We start from the raw sequence: 17,377 nt of genomic DNA, 5'->3' as shown, positions 1-17,377 counted from the left end.
ATAATAACTACTTACTAACATTTTTTATGTTACGTTTTGTCAAAATTTTTTTGGTAACTACTTTTAAAAGTTGACTTTTTAAAAATTCTATTTGTCACCATTTTATTAACTTTTTAGAATAGCAGAAAGTTGACTTGGAACGGGCAACTAAAAGCTAACAAAAAGTGAGCCTGGCCACTTGGGTATACATTCACGCTCATATTTTTTTAAATTCTATTCAATTTACATTTAATTCACTTTCCAGGTAGCACATTTTTCTTTGTGACATCTACAAGATATCAGTTTTTAGGCATATTTTTGAGTTGTCGATAAGGCATCAATATGTTGACAAAACGATCAGAAATTTGTCATCGAATAAAATACCTACTTAAAAGACTTAACACAAGTGACAATAAAAAGTAAATTACAAATAGTGGTAAAATAAGTCATCTAAATGACTTTTTAATTGGAATAAGACAGAAAAAACAACACAACTAGGATCTGTCTCCGGAACCAGCATTTGCATGTCGTATTTATATAAAAAAAAATGACTGAGACAAAAAAAAATTTGTCTTGTCCTTTTAAAAGACATCTTAAAGTTGACTCTGTGCTATTTGGGTTATTTAAAAATTTTTAAAATTCACATTTGTCAGCTACATTCACATTCACACTCATCATTTCGCGCCATCTTTATTTTATTATTTTTATTAACATCAAGATTAGGATAGTCCTGTACTGTACTGAATTAATGAAAACAAAACCTAAGGATTCGATTATTTCGAGCTGTCACTTTATTTTATAAGGATTTGTGTCATTAGTTTGATTACAAACTACATTTTAAAGTATTTACAATAAACAAACAAATATAAATATGACGTCTTGCTTAGAAAATATACAAATTCCATCTTGTGTTTGGTTTGAAGCTGGAGAAAAACGTAATGCATTGATGTCAATGCTCGCTGGTACTCTGGTAAAAAAAAAATATATTTTATTTATGTTTACATATAAGGATACAATTGATCAGCATTTCTGTTAAAATACGAAAATATAAGTAGATTTTATTCCTCAGTATTTTTTATTGTTAAAAATAAATTTTATTTTTATTTTAATTATTAAAAACAGCGTGTAGGTTATAAATTCCTATAAATTTGTTTTATAATTATTTATCAAAGGTATCAGTATTTGGAATTTAAATAAAAGGTGGGACTTTTTTAATTTTAATAAATTTTTGATACTGGAAGTATCAAATCCGACAGCTTAAGTGTGTTTGTTACTACTTGTCATAAATTTTTAAAAATATTTTTCTTTAGTCACAGCTTCTATACTTGATACATTTTTTTTTTCTATCAATATTTTATTTTTTCGTTGAGATTTTAGTTTCCTTAATTTAAAATTATTTGAATAAAAACCTCAGCATCTTTATAAAAATGTAAAAAAAAAAACATTTCTCTTCAGTTTTTTACAGGATGGTGGTTTATTATTGATGCCCATGCTCAATATCCTGAAGAAATGTCAGGCGCATATCATGTGTGTGGAATTTTTGGTACAATATCACTTTTTATGTAAGTATTTATTATTTTTATTTATGAAAATATTTTATTTTAATGGTATATTGTGTGACAAAGGATGAAACAAAACGATTTCAGATCAGAGTGAACTCGGATTTCCAAGCTGCAAGCGAGGACTGACATCACTCGCAGTCTAGAATCATGTTTCATTCTGAGTTACACAATATATTTTTTATGATTGCTTGCATTGGAGCTTAAAGTTTCAGTGCCTGTACAGTCACTAGAAATATAATACTGAAGTTAGCTGACATCCACTAATTATTGGATTTATTTTAAAACAAAAAATATTTGAAAAAATTGCACCTGTAGTTTTTTTAATTTCCTACATGTGCATATTTTTAGTTTTCTTTTTTTTTTGCAATTGATTTGTTGAAAAAAAAATCCGAAAATGGTTGATTGTCTTTCAGTTTCAGCATCATACTCGAAACAAACTGATTTCAGTTCAATGGCGCTAACAAATATTAGCAAGCGGGTAAATTTCGAATGCATTCAGTCAGCGGGCAGAAACATTTTGAGTTTGATCCCTTGGAAATAAACAAATAATGTTTGTGCCCACTGACTGAAGGCATTCGATATTTGAACTCTGATACTTGTAATTTTTTTATGAGTGATTTTAGGGACATATTAATAAAAACACTCTGGAGATTGATAAATATCTAACCAGATGTTTAGTCAATGGAAAGTCACGTGGTTTACATAAAACTAGAGAAATGAAAGAACACCACATATTGCATTTACCTCCTCCGCAGAGTTTATAAACGCATTATAGTAATCGAATTGTTCTTCTTGTTTAAGCAGATAATATTGTAACGAATGTGAAACTGATTTTTAAAATATTTGAATAACTAGAAAATAAATGCCTTCTCTTATTTCATAGATGCGCGACTAAAGTCAGTCAGTCATATATTGACAGCATAACAGCATACATTTATACATCAATAAACTATATATCTCCTGCCTTTAAAAGAAAGCTTTTACTGCTGTTAATTGTAGTGTTGTTATTTCTAATTAAGTGTCTTATCATACTACTTATTCTATACTACTTATTGTAGTATAAGTGATATTAATTCATAAGCTCGGAATACTACAATATCTATGAACCCAGAAGTTGCATCTTTCTCTCCCAGAGTACATTTCTGAACATGCCTTAGATCATTAATTTTACTTGCGTAAATTACAGTTCTAACTGTGATAAAGTTTTATAAAAATTCGTATAAATAATAAATAGTATTTTGTAGTCATATTCTATGACAAATAAAGATTCAATTTCATTAATAATATATATAATAAATAGTATTTAGACTTTCTATTTAATTATAAATTGCAAATGACAATTTACGCTCACGCTAATATTTGATCACAGCATTGATCTTAAATTAACTAGTTTCTGATTGACTACTGAACTCAAACTTTAAGTTCCAATGCAAGTAATCATGAAAAATATACTGTCTGACACAGGAGGAAATCAATTTGTTTCCCTTCTAGTCACACAATATACTATATAATCATAAAAAATATTAATTAATTAATTGTATTAAACTGTAATATTTTTTTTTAGGATAAATTCAGTAACAAATGCCCAGATTCGTGGTGATGCATATAATGGTGGATGTTTAGGTGCCAGAGGAGCACGTGGTTGGTTATTTGTTGGTCTTGTTATGGGATTTGCAGCTGTGATTGCTGCATGTTGGATATTATTTGCTGATTTTGTTGCTAAAGGTAAGATAAGACTATTACTATTATAATTTTTTTGGCAGTGTTACAATTCTACTCACAACATCTCTACTCAAGAGAAGTAGCTACAACTCTACTCACTCATAACTTTACTCAGCCTCAACTCTACTCAGTTTTTTTTAGGTTTAACTCGACAATCATATCTTTACTCAGCTTCAACTAGACTCAGCTACAACTTTACTCACGTATTTTAGTCTATCGATAAAATAGCAATTCTTTGTGAGTAGAGTTGTAGCTGAGTAAAAATATAACTGAGTAAAGTTATTAAAACCTGAGTAAAAAAAACTGAGTAGAGTTAAGGCTGAGTTAAGTTATAAGTGAGTAGACTTATGGCTACTTCTCTTGAGTAGAGATGTTGTGAGTAGAATTGTAACACTGTCATTTCTTTAAATTTACTAATTATATAAAATAATTATCATTTGTAATAGATGTTAAACACAGTTGGCCAGGTGTTGGCTTATTGTTACAAAATTTATTTATATTTTTTGGATCACTTACATACAAATTTGGAAGATCCGAAGATCAATGGGGTTGAATAATAACAGCATAATTACAAATTATGATAAAAAAATTTTTACAATTTTTTTTTAATAATAATAATAATAATAATAATAATAATAATAAAATAGCAGTATCATGTAATGTGAGAATGATGAATGGTTTATAATAATAATAATGATAATGATATTAATAGTATTCTTTATGATTATTTATTGATGACTTGATTTAAACTATACTCACATACATGCAACAATAATTAATTGCTTATTCTATTATTAATTACTAAGTAAATGAATAATAAATTAAAAAAATATAAAAAAAAAAAAATGATTTATTTACAGTCTTTTTAAAAATATTTTTCTAGTAACTTAATAATAAATCACTTTAAATGTGATCACTTTAAATCATAAAATAATATATGAGCAATAGATGTCCTTATTATATATTTATACATACATAGTAAATGTAATAAGTATTAAAAAAATCTAAATTAACGATTAATACTGAGGATTGGGCGAATTCCGTTGGTAATTTTGTTGAGCTTGATTTTGTTGGATGGGACCAGGACTCGGTCTGTTATCTCGAAAACTAACGGACCCGATGAATCCAGATGGCGGTGGTGGTGGCGGCCCAGTTGTTTTGCCGTAATTGCCTCTATTTGAGCCTTGATAGCTTCCGTAAGCTGAGTCATCACTTCTGCGTGATATATGTCCGTACATACTCTCAGGTCGACGTGTTATCGCTCCTTCGGATGTATTTTGATTTTGATTATGATTCTGATTCTGATTCTGATTCTGTGGTTGATGTGATTGGCTGGAAGTTGATTGGTTTCCTTGTGATGATGAAACAGATGATTGTTGCTGTGATTCTGGTGGTGGCGCTGGTGCTCGTCCATAAATACTTGATGCCGTTGTGACACCATAGATACCATTTTCCCGAGTACTTAAACTTGTGGAAATCCCACGAATACCATAAATACTTTGGGTGCATTGTTGCAGTTGATTCTGCATGTTTTGATTTGTACTGTTGTGATTTTGAGTTGGATTGTGCGATGATGACGTCGATGATGATTGTTGTGGAGCACCAATTATACTAGATAATGGTTCCCGTGATGGTAATGGTAAAGATGCCTGACCCAACCTCATTTGATACAAACTCTGTGCTGGTACTAATGGTCCTGGTTTAGGAATTACGAAACCATCACGCGGTGATGATGTTGATTTAGCATAAACACTTTGTGATCTATTCAAATTAGCACGAGTCAATGGTGGTGATTTGCAGTAAAGAGATTTAGTGCCACCATAAATAGATTCAACGCGTTCCAATGCTGTTGTTGTTGGTCCTGAATATATTGATGATGCTCCAGTTACTGGACGGTATGTTGCATAGCCGCTCGTAAATTTAGGGCCCGTTGGTTTATCGAAATCATCATAAGTGTCCTCGTCAGATCTTAATGATGAATTGTCGCCGTCGTCAATGTTACGGGATTCACGTGCTCGTTGACGTTTTGAACATAAGACGAATCTGTGGATAACTGAAGCTATCGCTGAACCGAGAATAGGACCAACCCAGTAGACCCAATGGCATTCCCACTTGTTTATTACAAATGCCAGTCCCAATGCTCTTGCTGGATTCAAAAATGGATTCTAGAATTTATAAATATATTTTTATTATTTACTGGATAACATGATTTTTTTTTATACAAGATTATTGGGGTGATTAAAAAAACTTTTTTTTTTTGCTCTTAACCTCTGAAACGTTAGTGATTACCGAGAAAAAAATCTTCCCAAAAATGAGTTCTTTAGCTCAATTCTAAGAGGTCGCTATTTTAATTTTGATTTCACATCTGATTATCAGGTAAAAATTTTTTTAATTAAAAGATTAATTACTCATAAGCTACAAAATATTTTTTTAATTTATGCATAGATTTTAAAGCTGATTTCTCAAGTTTTCCGAAACCTTTTGACAAGTCATAATTATCATAGTTAAAACGCCAATTGATGCACGGAAAAAAGAATACTTTAAGAAATACAGTTTTGATAGTAAACAATCTTTTCTAGCTCAAAATTATAAAAATTTTAGTTTATACTGTATTTTTCACAATATCTATTAGTAATTACACTATGAGCTGCAATTTTAATACTTTTGAGTTCAAAAATATTGTTTTTACTATGAAAACTATAATTTTTTAAGTATTCTTTTTTCTTAATTTTGACTTATCATAAGGTTTTGGAATTCAATAACTTAGAGTAGTTAAGCTTTTAATGAAAAAAAAAACTTTTATATATTAATCAGATGTGAAATTAAAATTTAAATAACGAACTCTTAGGTAACCACTAACGTTTCAGAGGGTAAGAGTAAAAAAAAATATTAAACATTTTTTGAATCATCCTGATAATTATATTAATAAATAATTAATCGAAAATAAAATTACCGCTACTAATGTTGAGGCTGTGTAAGCAGCAGCAAGAACACTTGCAGGCGTTGCAAGAAATGCTGAATAATTTTTAGCTGGATCTGCTTTCAAATGTGCAGCAACAATAAACCATGAAAGTGTTATTTCCAAAAATAATTTTTCGTGGGCCAAAATTGAACGTCCATTTGGTGGCAGCAATTGGATTATATTTATACTGAAAAACAAAAGATTTGTTTATGATTATTATATATAACGATATGAGTATAAATGGTAAGGTCACATATGGGGACCTTATGGGTAGAAGTGCAATGTATTGCAGTAACACTTGAATTATTTTTTTTACCACACATAGGTCATTACCCTACCGCAATACCACGACCCTTGTGTATCAATGGGATAATAAAAAGTAAAACAACCCCCGTTGGGTTATAATGTTTATATTAGCTGGCGACTACTATCGGGGTGATGATACACAACCCCCGTTCGGAACAAGAGTCGCCCAATTTTCACTCGATATGTACAATCATACGGGGTCACGAATAAGACCTTTTTTATTAGTTATTCTCTTATGGAACCACATGTGTGGCCCCGAATCATTTATTATATTTTTATCTATTGAAATATATATCAAATCCTATTTATAAATTTTTTTTTCCCAAGCTAACCTTTTAAGTGACATGGGCGCCATTTTGATCTCAAATCAGTTTCAATCGATTTTTTTGAAATTTTCCCGCTGAAAATTGAAATCGTCATGATTACTTTCCATTGAGACTTTAAATTTATTTACTAAAAAATTTCGGTATTCGTCTAGAATAAAATTTTTTTTCGAAAATCCACCGACAGGACTTTTGAAAAATTAAAAAATGCAGCCTATTTGAATGAAAAATAATTTTTTCTTTTGACTTCTTTTTAATAAAAATTCATATCATTAAAGTTGAGGCTTTCTTTTTTAAAGTAACAAATATGTGTCCAGAATTCATTAAAAAAAAAATTTTGAAAACTGAGTATTGACCATTCTCTCACTTGGAGTAAAAATGTCACCGTAATTTCATATGTCGCAGAATAAAATTGATAATAATTTAAATTTACCATGGGAATTTTTAAAAACGTATTTGATTTATTATAACTGTAATTGAGTAATTGTGTGTTGAAACCTGTTTTTTTACTTTTTATTAAAAAAAAAAAAAAAAGTAGTAGCTTGTATGTCCCCTTAAAAATATAATTCTAAAGGAAATTGCACTTGACTCGAGTGCCAACCTGTACTCTATTTCCGCGATTCACACGACGACGGTAACTACAACAGCCAAGGGAGTCGATGGGAGGTTCATGGGGGATGAGAAAAACGAGCCCCTCTTGTAAACGGTACTGATGCGGTGATATATATATATATATATATATATATATATATATATGTTTGTATATAGCAATGAACCGCCGCGTGGCAGCGTTACATTTTAAATAAATTTATAACCGATTGTCAGGGGATACTTTTACCCCTCAACATCGCGTTTAACGAGCTATTGATACACCCCTCAGACTCGGACAGACTTTCAAACACTTGTTCTCTTCAATACTCGATGGGTTATCTACAACTTTTAGCTAATCTCCGATTATTCCGCTCGTTTAATTAAACTTAATTAAATGATTTTTTTTTTTTTTTTATTCTTACTTTTTATTTTATGAATATTTAAGTATGTATGCTAAATAGGATTTATCTGTTATGTTTGTTGTTATTATTATTATGTCTATTAATATAATAGCCAAAAAATGAGGGACACGTGCGAATTAAGTATCATTATAAAATTACGTGGGAATAGGGCGTCATGCATTGAGTTTTAATAGTCGTGGGAGTCATCTCACATTGGTTTTTTTTTTTTTTAGTACTTTAACATCTTTATATGTAATATGACAGCTCAAAATTAGGGGTGTGCGTGGAAAAAAAGTAAGCAAAATTTAGAATATGGAGAGAAAATTAGAACTGACATTGGAAGAAGTTAATTTTAACTTTTGACAAATGGAAAGAGAAAAAAGAAAGGAAAATATTACATTTTCAAATAATTTCTATTGCGTTACTTTGGCTTTAATTTTGAATATTACATATAATTCATATGTGTTAAATTATAAAAAAATTTATTATAATTATTAACAAATAGTTTTAAAACTGACAAATAATTCGAATTAGTTGAAAATTCAAATTTCGAGTCTACACAGAAAAAAATAATTTCTTGGCGCGAAAAATTTCTAATTGCTTTTAAAAAATTTTTGCATTATAAATCGAAAACAAAAATTATTTTTGATGAGAAAAATTTTTTTGAGACAAGAAATTCTTTCGCGTCTTAAAAAATTTTTGCTATCAATATATAATTATAAATTAATTATTAAAACATAATTATATTCATTAAAATCTCTAATTATTTCGTAATAATCAAAACTTAATTTTACAATCCGATCATATTCCAGAAGGTCAACTACTTCATTCATTTTCTTTTTTTTTAATTACATCATATATGTATATTTATGCAAAAACATTTTTTACATATCAATTTATTACATAAAAAAATAAAAGAAAAAAAATTGTCTCGATAGTTATTTTTATTTTTAAAATAGTATATGAGTTTCATTCTATGTTTAGTATTTTTTATTTAAAGAACTTGGTATAAAATACCTAAGGTCTTTTTATATTCACTTTTAATTCTGTGGTATCGCAGTGACTGAATTCTGTTTTGAATTTAAAAGAGAATCTACTGAGCCACTTCCCGCTCGCGAAAGAAAGAACTCGCAGGAAACGAAAGAACATGTTTATCTTCTTATTTTTTTTTATTGTCATTCTTTCCCTTGTCACTCTCTTCCCCTCCCCTCTCTGTCTCCTTTATTTTTTTATTTGTCCAAATATATAATTATTTTTTTCCGAATAAAGACAAATTTAAGAGAAAGTATAAAATACTAAAGTAGTTGTCACTTTTTATAAAATTACCGCCAAAAAAGGAGTGAAAGGGCCATGATTATTAATTACATCATGAATATTCCCAAAAAGTTATTGAAAAAAGCATATATTTATATAAAGATAAATATATATATATAACATATATAATCCAGAAAATAGTAACGGACGAGTCAGGTATCGAAATTCTTTATAATATTATACGGGTGTAGAATAAAGAAAGCATTTGGTACGGCCTGGACAAGATCCTTTTGAGAGAGGGCCAGAAGTTTAAATAAGAAAGGAGAAGAGAAGATAAAAGAAGAAATAACCATCAGGCCGTAACATCATGGCATCGTAAAAGTGTGTAAAGGAAAATGAACGATACGATTGGATGGCAAGGATGTATATATAAGATTGTTAAGTATACAGTAAGCGGCAGTAGGACCAGGTCCCTACTTTGAGACGGCAGCTGCAAGTTGGGCCCAAAAAAAATGAAAAAGAGACGATCCTATATATATAAATCGTAGCAATGTTATATGAAATACGGGGGAAACACGTGCCAGCCACATGTTGCACGGTTGCTTGGAATCTCAAACGACGTCTCGAGGCTTTAACAAAGAATACTAGATGATGATTCTTTTGATCGATGCATCAACAAGCAGATGTTCTTATTATAACATCTAACATCAGGCGATATCAAGACAACTTTACTACCTTTTTACTTCACCCCCACAAATTTCAATTTTCTTCTCTCGATTAAAATTTTTTTTTTTTATTTTGCTCTCTTTAGATTTTAATTGCCGAGTCCTCAATCGGGTAGTCAGCGTAAAAATGAGTGTAATATATAGCAGTATATATTTTTGTTAGAAGAAATATAAAGTAATAATTTTTTAGAAAATCGAACACGTGTGCGACCATCTGTCGTCATCTTCTGCTGCTTTTATTTGATCTTACAGGTTGTTGGTCCCTTTATTTTTGTTTTCCTTAAGAAATTCAATTTTTTTTTTTAAATCAATCGAAATTTTTTAATTTGAAATTTGTAGCAAATCCGTTATTTAATTTACACTTATTTTCAAAATAAATATCAAGACTATATACTTTTTTTTTTTTTCAGGTGAAAGTTTTTTTTATTGTATAAGAAAAAATGTTTTTTGTACGTTGGTTATTTTATTTAAGACATTTTTTGTCCCTTTTAATCTTATAATATATAGTATAATATACAATTAAACTGAGGGCGGGAATCCAAGTACAGTATAGGCTGCAATAGAAGTAAAGAAGAAGAAAAAGCAAAAAAAATACTATGGCAAGCAGGTCGAAAAGAATTCTAAAGAGAACCCAAACTCATAACAATAAAAAGTACAGTGTACTTTGTACATTCAAATACTATACCTGGATCAGTATAAATTTTTTAATAAAAAAAAACTATTTTTAACTACTCACGTACACTGTAAAAAATCGGGAGTAATTAAGGATTTTATTTAAATCCGCATTTACTCCGATTCGGAGATTTAATACTGAAAAAAAAAATGACTTAAGGAGTGCACAGAAAAAAAAAATTTAGCTCAAAAAATTTTTACTCGCCCCAAGAAATTTTTTTTTTTTTATAAATTGGAAACAAAAATAATCTTGGGGAGAGAGAAAATTTTTTTGGAGCAAAAACAAAATTCTTACGCCAAAAAATTTTTTCCAGTCTTAAGAAAATTTTAGTCTTCAATTTATAGAGCAAAATATTTTTTGCGCCAAAAAATATTTTTTTTCTGTGTGAATTCCGCTCCGAGCCAGAGTTTAAATACCAAAAAAAAATTCCCTTTAGAGTGAATTTTACCCCAAGGGGAATAAATAATAAGACAGTCATTCGCTCTTCCTTCACTCCAAAATTTTTTTACAGTGTATTGAACTTCTAAGTCACTAAACTTATAAATAAAATAAAACTCCAATATAGAATTCGCCTATCGATAAAAGTACTTTGCTAACAGTGACCTAAACCTGAGCTTAGACAGTTTAAATCCCGTATATAAAGGAGTCTAGACTCTAGACTAGTAAAAATTTACGCAGACCCTGAACCAACACGTGATATTGCGTCTAATCCAAGATAAATATATATGTTTTTTTTTTCATATTTTTAAACATGAACGTCAACGAAAATCAGAAAATTATTTGTTCTGATTTAAAAATCTTGAAAATTGATTGAATAAAAATTTATATTTATATGAATGTGTAAGTAAAAGAGGGTCGAGGCATCCGGTTGTGTCAGGCACATACACACACACACACTCCTCATTCCTCGTTCAGCTAAATCGACCTCACAGGGACTAGCACCTGCATCCTTACAGCTGTTTCCTCCATTCCATCAGTGACAACCACCTACTTTTTGTTTATTTCAATCCAACATATGAATTTAAAGATACACAAAAAGGTATCTTATATTAGTTACAGATTTATAAATATCTATATATATTTTATACATACAAAAGTGTAAAGTATAAAGTTGTTATATATGTATATATAGATATAGACAGATATATTGAATGCAAAGTATGTGTCTAATACGAACAGATGTAAGGATCCAAGGATTTTTATTTTTTTATCAGGGGGAGGACGAAAAACGTTCGCAGTGTTCTCTTGAGACCTATGCCCTCGTATTTCCAATAGAATAATGCTCTAGCTTTAACTAGAGTATTGTTAGATTATTATTTCGGTACATATCGCACACTTGTTACCTTTTTATTTTTTTTTATGTGACCTCAAATACGTTTGTAGAAACTTATGGTCTAATGCTTGGTTACTTTTTTTAATCACTAAGTCATATTTTAGATATTTTTTTTTTTTTAATAAAGTTAAGAGCCTCCCAATAATTAGCAATTTTTTTTTTTTACTCGAAAATTCTAAGATTTTATTTTTATTTTTAAAGGAGACCACTAGTGTGAAATTTTGAAAAAATCAATTTTTTTTTTTTGCATTTTTCGATAATCTATAGCTTCAAAAATGACATACTACAATTTCAAGTGCATGTCGAAAATAGTTTTTTTGAGTTACAGATATTTGAAGAGCAGCCGCTTATCGGTTCTCGAAAATACATTTTTCAAAATTGCTGCAGTTATAACTCGAAGACAAATCATCCGATCGATTTGATTCGAACTGCAGTTTCTTTTATATATGTTTCTACGTACCATGAACCTTCAGTTTTCCGATCGAATCAAAACTATAATTTTGGCAGGCCAAAAATCATTAAATTTTCACGTGAAATTTGAATTGCTTTTAAAAACTCCACCATTTTGTTAAATTTCAATTGTTTTCTTAGCCTGAGGGTCATGGTACGGGAAGTACCTTCTAGTTTAATAAACTTTTTGGTTTTTTTGATTTCATGCACTTTGAAGGTCGCTATCACTGCAGCTGTAGGGGGACTTTTTTTTTTTGGAGCGTTGAGAGATTATGAATAACTCGCTGAATTTTTAATTTTTTGGTCCAAAAATTTTATCTTATATTCATTATATATCCTCAAATATATCCTTAAAACATTAAAACATTCTATGCTGTAATTTTCCTTAAAAAAATTCCCAAAAATCATCTTTTTTTCAGGCGGTCACACTAGTGGTTCCCCTAAGTTAGTAAATATTTTTTTTTATCATACTGAGTTCCGTGTATATTAATAATGTTTATAAATATATCTTTTCTGTCGACACTGTATATATATATATATATATATATATATATATATATATATATATATGTATTAAGAGAAACATTTAATGCTATTTATGTAGACTGAACCCATAAATCTTGTGCTAAAGAAAATCTTCACTACTGTCTCTAAAATTAGTTCATTAATTTATTATTATTATTAAAAAAAAACAACGGATGTTCATTTTACCCGATCTATCTTCTATGCAATGAACTTCTATTGTTTAAAAAAATAATATCCGTAATATTTTAGACGTACGCAAGTCTTAAAAAAAAAAAAAAAAAAAAAAAAAGATAGCAAACAAATACTTGAAAAAAAAAAAATAATTAAATGAAAAAGAGGAAGAGGAGGAGTAAGAATAAGAAAAGAAACATCTGCTGACTATAGATACGAATGAGACCAATTTTAATAAATATCTACAGCGGTTTTTGAAACATGTCCCACCTCGCGCAGGTATTCATTATCTCAAACTCGTGATCCTTTTTTTTTTAAGTCTCTCCCTCTCTTCTACCTCATACTCCTACTTAAACTTAAACTTCTTTATCATCGTCTTTACTCGATCATAATTCTCAATCGTTTTGGTCCACGAAACATCTGCGGCAGCTGTTGTATACACTTACGTCCGTGTCCGCGTCGGCGTTTTCTCTCCTTCGTCTTTCTTTACTTTTTGAGGTACATATACAAGGCAGGTGCAACTCGACGACGCACGAGTACCTTTATTTTTTATTATGACTACTACTACTATTATTATTATATTCATTTTAATTATCTTACGTGAATGATATACCTTTTTATTTTTTGATGCTCACTTGAAAAAATTTTAGTTCGAAGTACTTAAAGACTCGTTTTCAAATTTCAAATCAATCAACACTTTTTTAAAGATCGCTCAAAATTTTTCAAACTCAAAAGTCAACGAAAACCAATTTTTTATTTTTTTGAAACTCTTTGGTTGCTCACAAGTTCAATCTTTTCTACATGAATCGTAGAAAAATATATCAAAATGTTAATATTTAAAGGTCGCTCAATATTTTTGAAAATAAATTTATTGAATTGATTATTTATAGAATTATCTTAGACTATTTTTTTTGTCATTTTCTATACAAATAAATAAATATGAACACATATCGTCAAAAAATTTTCATACATATTATTAAACAGAAACTTTTGGAAAACTCAAAGACTTAAAAAAAATAGATTTTCATTGATTTTCAAAAATTTGAATTATTGCGCGCCCCCTAGAAAATTTTTGATTGATTCGAAACTTAGACTTCAAATATTTTAAACTAAAGTTTATTTCTGTGAGCAGAATAAAAAAAAATATTGCCGCCCTCATATATATAAATATATCAGCTAACTTATTATCTTCCATACCTTTCAGTATAATTAATAAATTTAAAAATACTTACAAATAAAGAGCTGCCGCACCAGCGATTCCACCACCGCATTGTGCTGCTACATACAAAGTTGCACGTAGTGGTGATATTTTTCTTGTAATTGCAAATGCCAGTGACACTGCTGGATTAACGTGACCTCCTAAATAAAAAAAAATATATATAAGTACAATATTTAATATCTGTATGAAGATAAGATAAAGTATATTTAAATAACAAAAAGATCTTCCGCTGTTGTAATAAAATATAATATTAATTTAAAAGAATATAAATATATTTACCGCTGATATGGCCAAATATTAAATAAATAGCAGCAATAGTAAATCCAGATGCAATCGCTGTTGAGAGTACAGACAATCCACTTCCGTAAACATTTGAAGAGCAAGCTGCTCCAAGTACAATAAGTGTGAATAAAAATGTTGATAAACATTCAATAGCAATCGCTTTCCATAATTCAAAACTTCTTAATTCCGTAGACATTGGGATTCTATGACTTTTACTGCGATCTTTTGATTTCGCTTGAATTGCTGATATTTTGGTCAGCAAATTAATAATATGCATGTCTAAGTCTCGAGTTGCTTCAGCCATTTTTTTTATTATTTATTTATTGATTAATTAAACAAACAATTAATAAAAATAAATAATTTCAAACACTCGCACTGACGTTGACCTTTGACGGAAGATTCTTTCGTCAATGAGACTACTGAAGAGTACTCATAAAATGAGTTTAAATTAACTTTAATTGAAGAGCATATCTACGGACTTTGCTCACCCTTTCTATTAATTCTAGTTTATTTACTAATTTTTTTTTTAAGTAAATTTAATTCGCCCTGGCAATTTATTTATAAAAAACTTAAAACTTTTGTTCTGCTCTCCATTTATTCAAATATTTAAAAATTTTGATCACAAATTTTACTATACTGATAAAACCACTGATCAATTAATAAATTAAATCACTAATTAATATTATTTTGTAAACAAAGAAAAATAATTTTTAAAAATGATGTTGCCGGTTTGGCAACTTGGTTTTAAGTGAATGTTAAATCTCAAACTAAAATGAAACAAGTGGTCTCAACAACTGCCTGATGCTTCTCTTGCTTTTGCCTGACACCCTGACGAGTTCAGACACCCCCACTCTTAACATCAGCCACCGCCACCACCACCACCATCACCACCATCATCTCAACTGTAACCCATACTACTATACGAAAATATATATGTATTTATGTAGTCTGTATTTTAAAATGCCGAACTTGAACTCGTAGTCACCCAACACAGTCCTGGTCCTGGAAGAGATCCTTTGGAATTGAATATAATGCTAAAAGTTTTAAACCAACTGCCGGAGGCCAGATAAATTTTACACTACAGACTACAGACCATCAGGCTATTTAGATACACATACTTTAATACCCTTAGAATTTAAAGATGTACAGGTATGCAGTTACAATATAGAATTTTATTTCACCTTTTACGGAAAAATTTCTTTTACTCTAAATCTTACAATGAAATATCGAAAAATAGAATGAATATTTTTACAAAAAAAAATATTTTTTAATTAGAAACGTTAGACATCTGCACTTTTTGGGATTATAGTAGCGTTTATGAATTTTTTATTTTATAACTGTACTGAATACTGAAAATTATTTGAATAAATTAAATTGTGATTTTGATTCTTGTGACTTTCAACTCGAAATTTGACATTACTTAAAAATTTATGACTGATTTTAACTTGTTAATAACTTTGAGTAATTTTCTTATAAATTTGAGAAATTTTTTTTTGACAGTAATATTTTTTTTGAAGGGGACCACTAGTGTGACCGGCTGAAAAAAAAAGATGATTTTTGGGAATTTTTTTAAAGAAAATTACAGCATAGAATGTTTTAATGTTTTAAGAAAAAAAAAGATGATTTTTGGGAATTTTTTTAAAGAAAATTACAGCATAGAATGTTTTAATGTTTTAAGAATGTATTTGAGGATATATAATGAATATAAGATAAAATTTTTGGACCAAAAAATTAAAAATTCAGCGAGTTATTCATAATCTCTCAACGCTCCAAAAAAAAAAGTCCCCCTACAGCTGCAGTGATAGCGACCTGCAAAGTGCATGAAATCAAAAAAACCAAAAAGCTTATTAAACTAGAAGGTACTTCCTGTACCATGACCCTCGGGCTAAGAAAACAATTGAAATTTAACAAAATGGTGGAGTTTTTAAAAGCAATTCAAATTTCACGTGAAAATTTAATGATTTTTGGCCTGCCAAAATTATAGTTTTGATTCGATCGGAAAACTGAAGGTTCATGGTACGTAGAAACATATATAAAAGAAACTGCGATTCGAAACAAATCGATCGGATGATTTGTCTTCGAGTTATAACTGCAGCAATTTTGAAAAATGTATTTTTGAGAACCGATAAGCGGCTGCTCTTCAAATCGCTGTAACTCAAAAAATCTATTTTCGACATGCATTTGAAATTATAGTATGTAATTTTTGAAGCTATAGGCTACCGAAAAATGCAAAAAAAAAAAATTGATTTTTTCAAAATTTCACACTAGTATTCCCCCTTAAATTAAATGTGCCAATAGTTTATAGTTCCATTATTTATAAGAACTTCAAATTCCCATAGTTAGGTATATATAAATATTTTGACTTCACTTAAATATAAACGGTTATTTTTTGTAGAGTTTTAGTTTTAGTTCTAGTAAATTAGTTTATACATTGACTGAGAAACATATCTCTATTTACGTTTATAAATTAAAGATAGAGTTTTTTGTATAGATACATTAGGGATATTCATATATATAAACATCTGTGAGTTTAATTATTCAGAAGAGTGGGAAGGAACCCTAAAAAAAATTCCGAAACATTGAAGAAAGAGCAGTTGAAAAATTAAAGTTTTGCAGAATGACGTGGCGCTAAGAATTTAAAATTAAATATAGTGGAGTCTACACTAGCTATAGTATATATATATATATACATATAAATATATCGTTATAATTCTGATCAGATAAAAGTCTCCATTGGTATATTAGTACACGAGTACTCACAAAATCATTAAAAGTTTCCATTGGCTCAAGAAATATTAGTCGTCGTAATTTTTTTTACACCCGCATCTTATATATATTTACTCTGGCATCCTCTCGAAGGAACATCTGGGCATCTGTTGAAAGTTATTAAAATGGAACT

General features: G+C 29.2%; 2 protein-coding genes across 9 annotated transcripts in view; one reads left to right on the top strand and one right to left on the bottom strand.

The window, feature by feature from the left end:
* The first annotated feature begins 688 nt into the window (after positions 1-688).
* On the top strand, positions 689-3,972 carry LOC103579880 (transmembrane protein 50A). The gene is made up of 4 exons (XM_008561446.3): positions 689-949; positions 1,435-1,541; positions 3,106-3,266; positions 3,710-3,972. The coding sequence occupies exons 1-4, from the start codon at positions 851-853 to the stop codon at positions 3,814-3,816; spliced, it is 474 nt and encodes a 157-aa protein (XP_008559668.1). The 5' UTR covers positions 689-850; the 3' UTR covers positions 3,817-3,972.
* Positions 3,973-4,130: 158 nt separating this feature from the next.
* The window catches only part of LOC103579875 (neurogenic protein big brain), a 22,799-nt gene continuing 9,552 nt past the window's right edge, over positions 4,131-17,377 (bottom strand). For 4 of the 8 annotated variants that reach the window (XM_053740049.1, XM_053740052.1, XM_053740048.1 and 1 more), the window contains 4 exons: positions 14,476-17,375; positions 14,210-14,336; positions 6,217-6,412; positions 4,131-5,428 (listed from right to left, as the gene is read on the bottom strand). In XM_053740049.1, coding sequence (XP_053596024.1) covers positions 4,280-5,428; positions 6,217-6,412; positions 14,210-14,336; positions 14,476-14,782 — 1,779 coding nt within the window. In that variant the 5' untranslated portion in view covers positions 14,783-17,375 and the 3' untranslated portion in view covers positions 4,131-4,279. The remainder of the gene's footprint in view (positions 5,429-6,216; positions 6,413-14,209; positions 14,337-14,475; positions 17,376-17,377) is intronic. The other 4 variants (XM_053740050.1, XM_053740053.1, XM_053740051.1 and 1 more) reach the window with 3 other exon arrangements.

The sequence above is a fragment of the Microplitis demolitor genome, chromosome 6, assembly GCF_026212275.2.
Source record: "Microplitis demolitor isolate Queensland-Clemson2020A chromosome 6, iyMicDemo2.1a, whole genome shotgun sequence".
NCBI classification, from domain to species: domain Eukaryota; kingdom Metazoa; phylum Arthropoda; class Insecta; order Hymenoptera; family Braconidae; genus Microplitis; species Microplitis demolitor.
The sequence above is the reverse complement of the archived record's forward strand: the minus strand, read 5'-3'. Positions and strand labels throughout refer to the sequence as shown.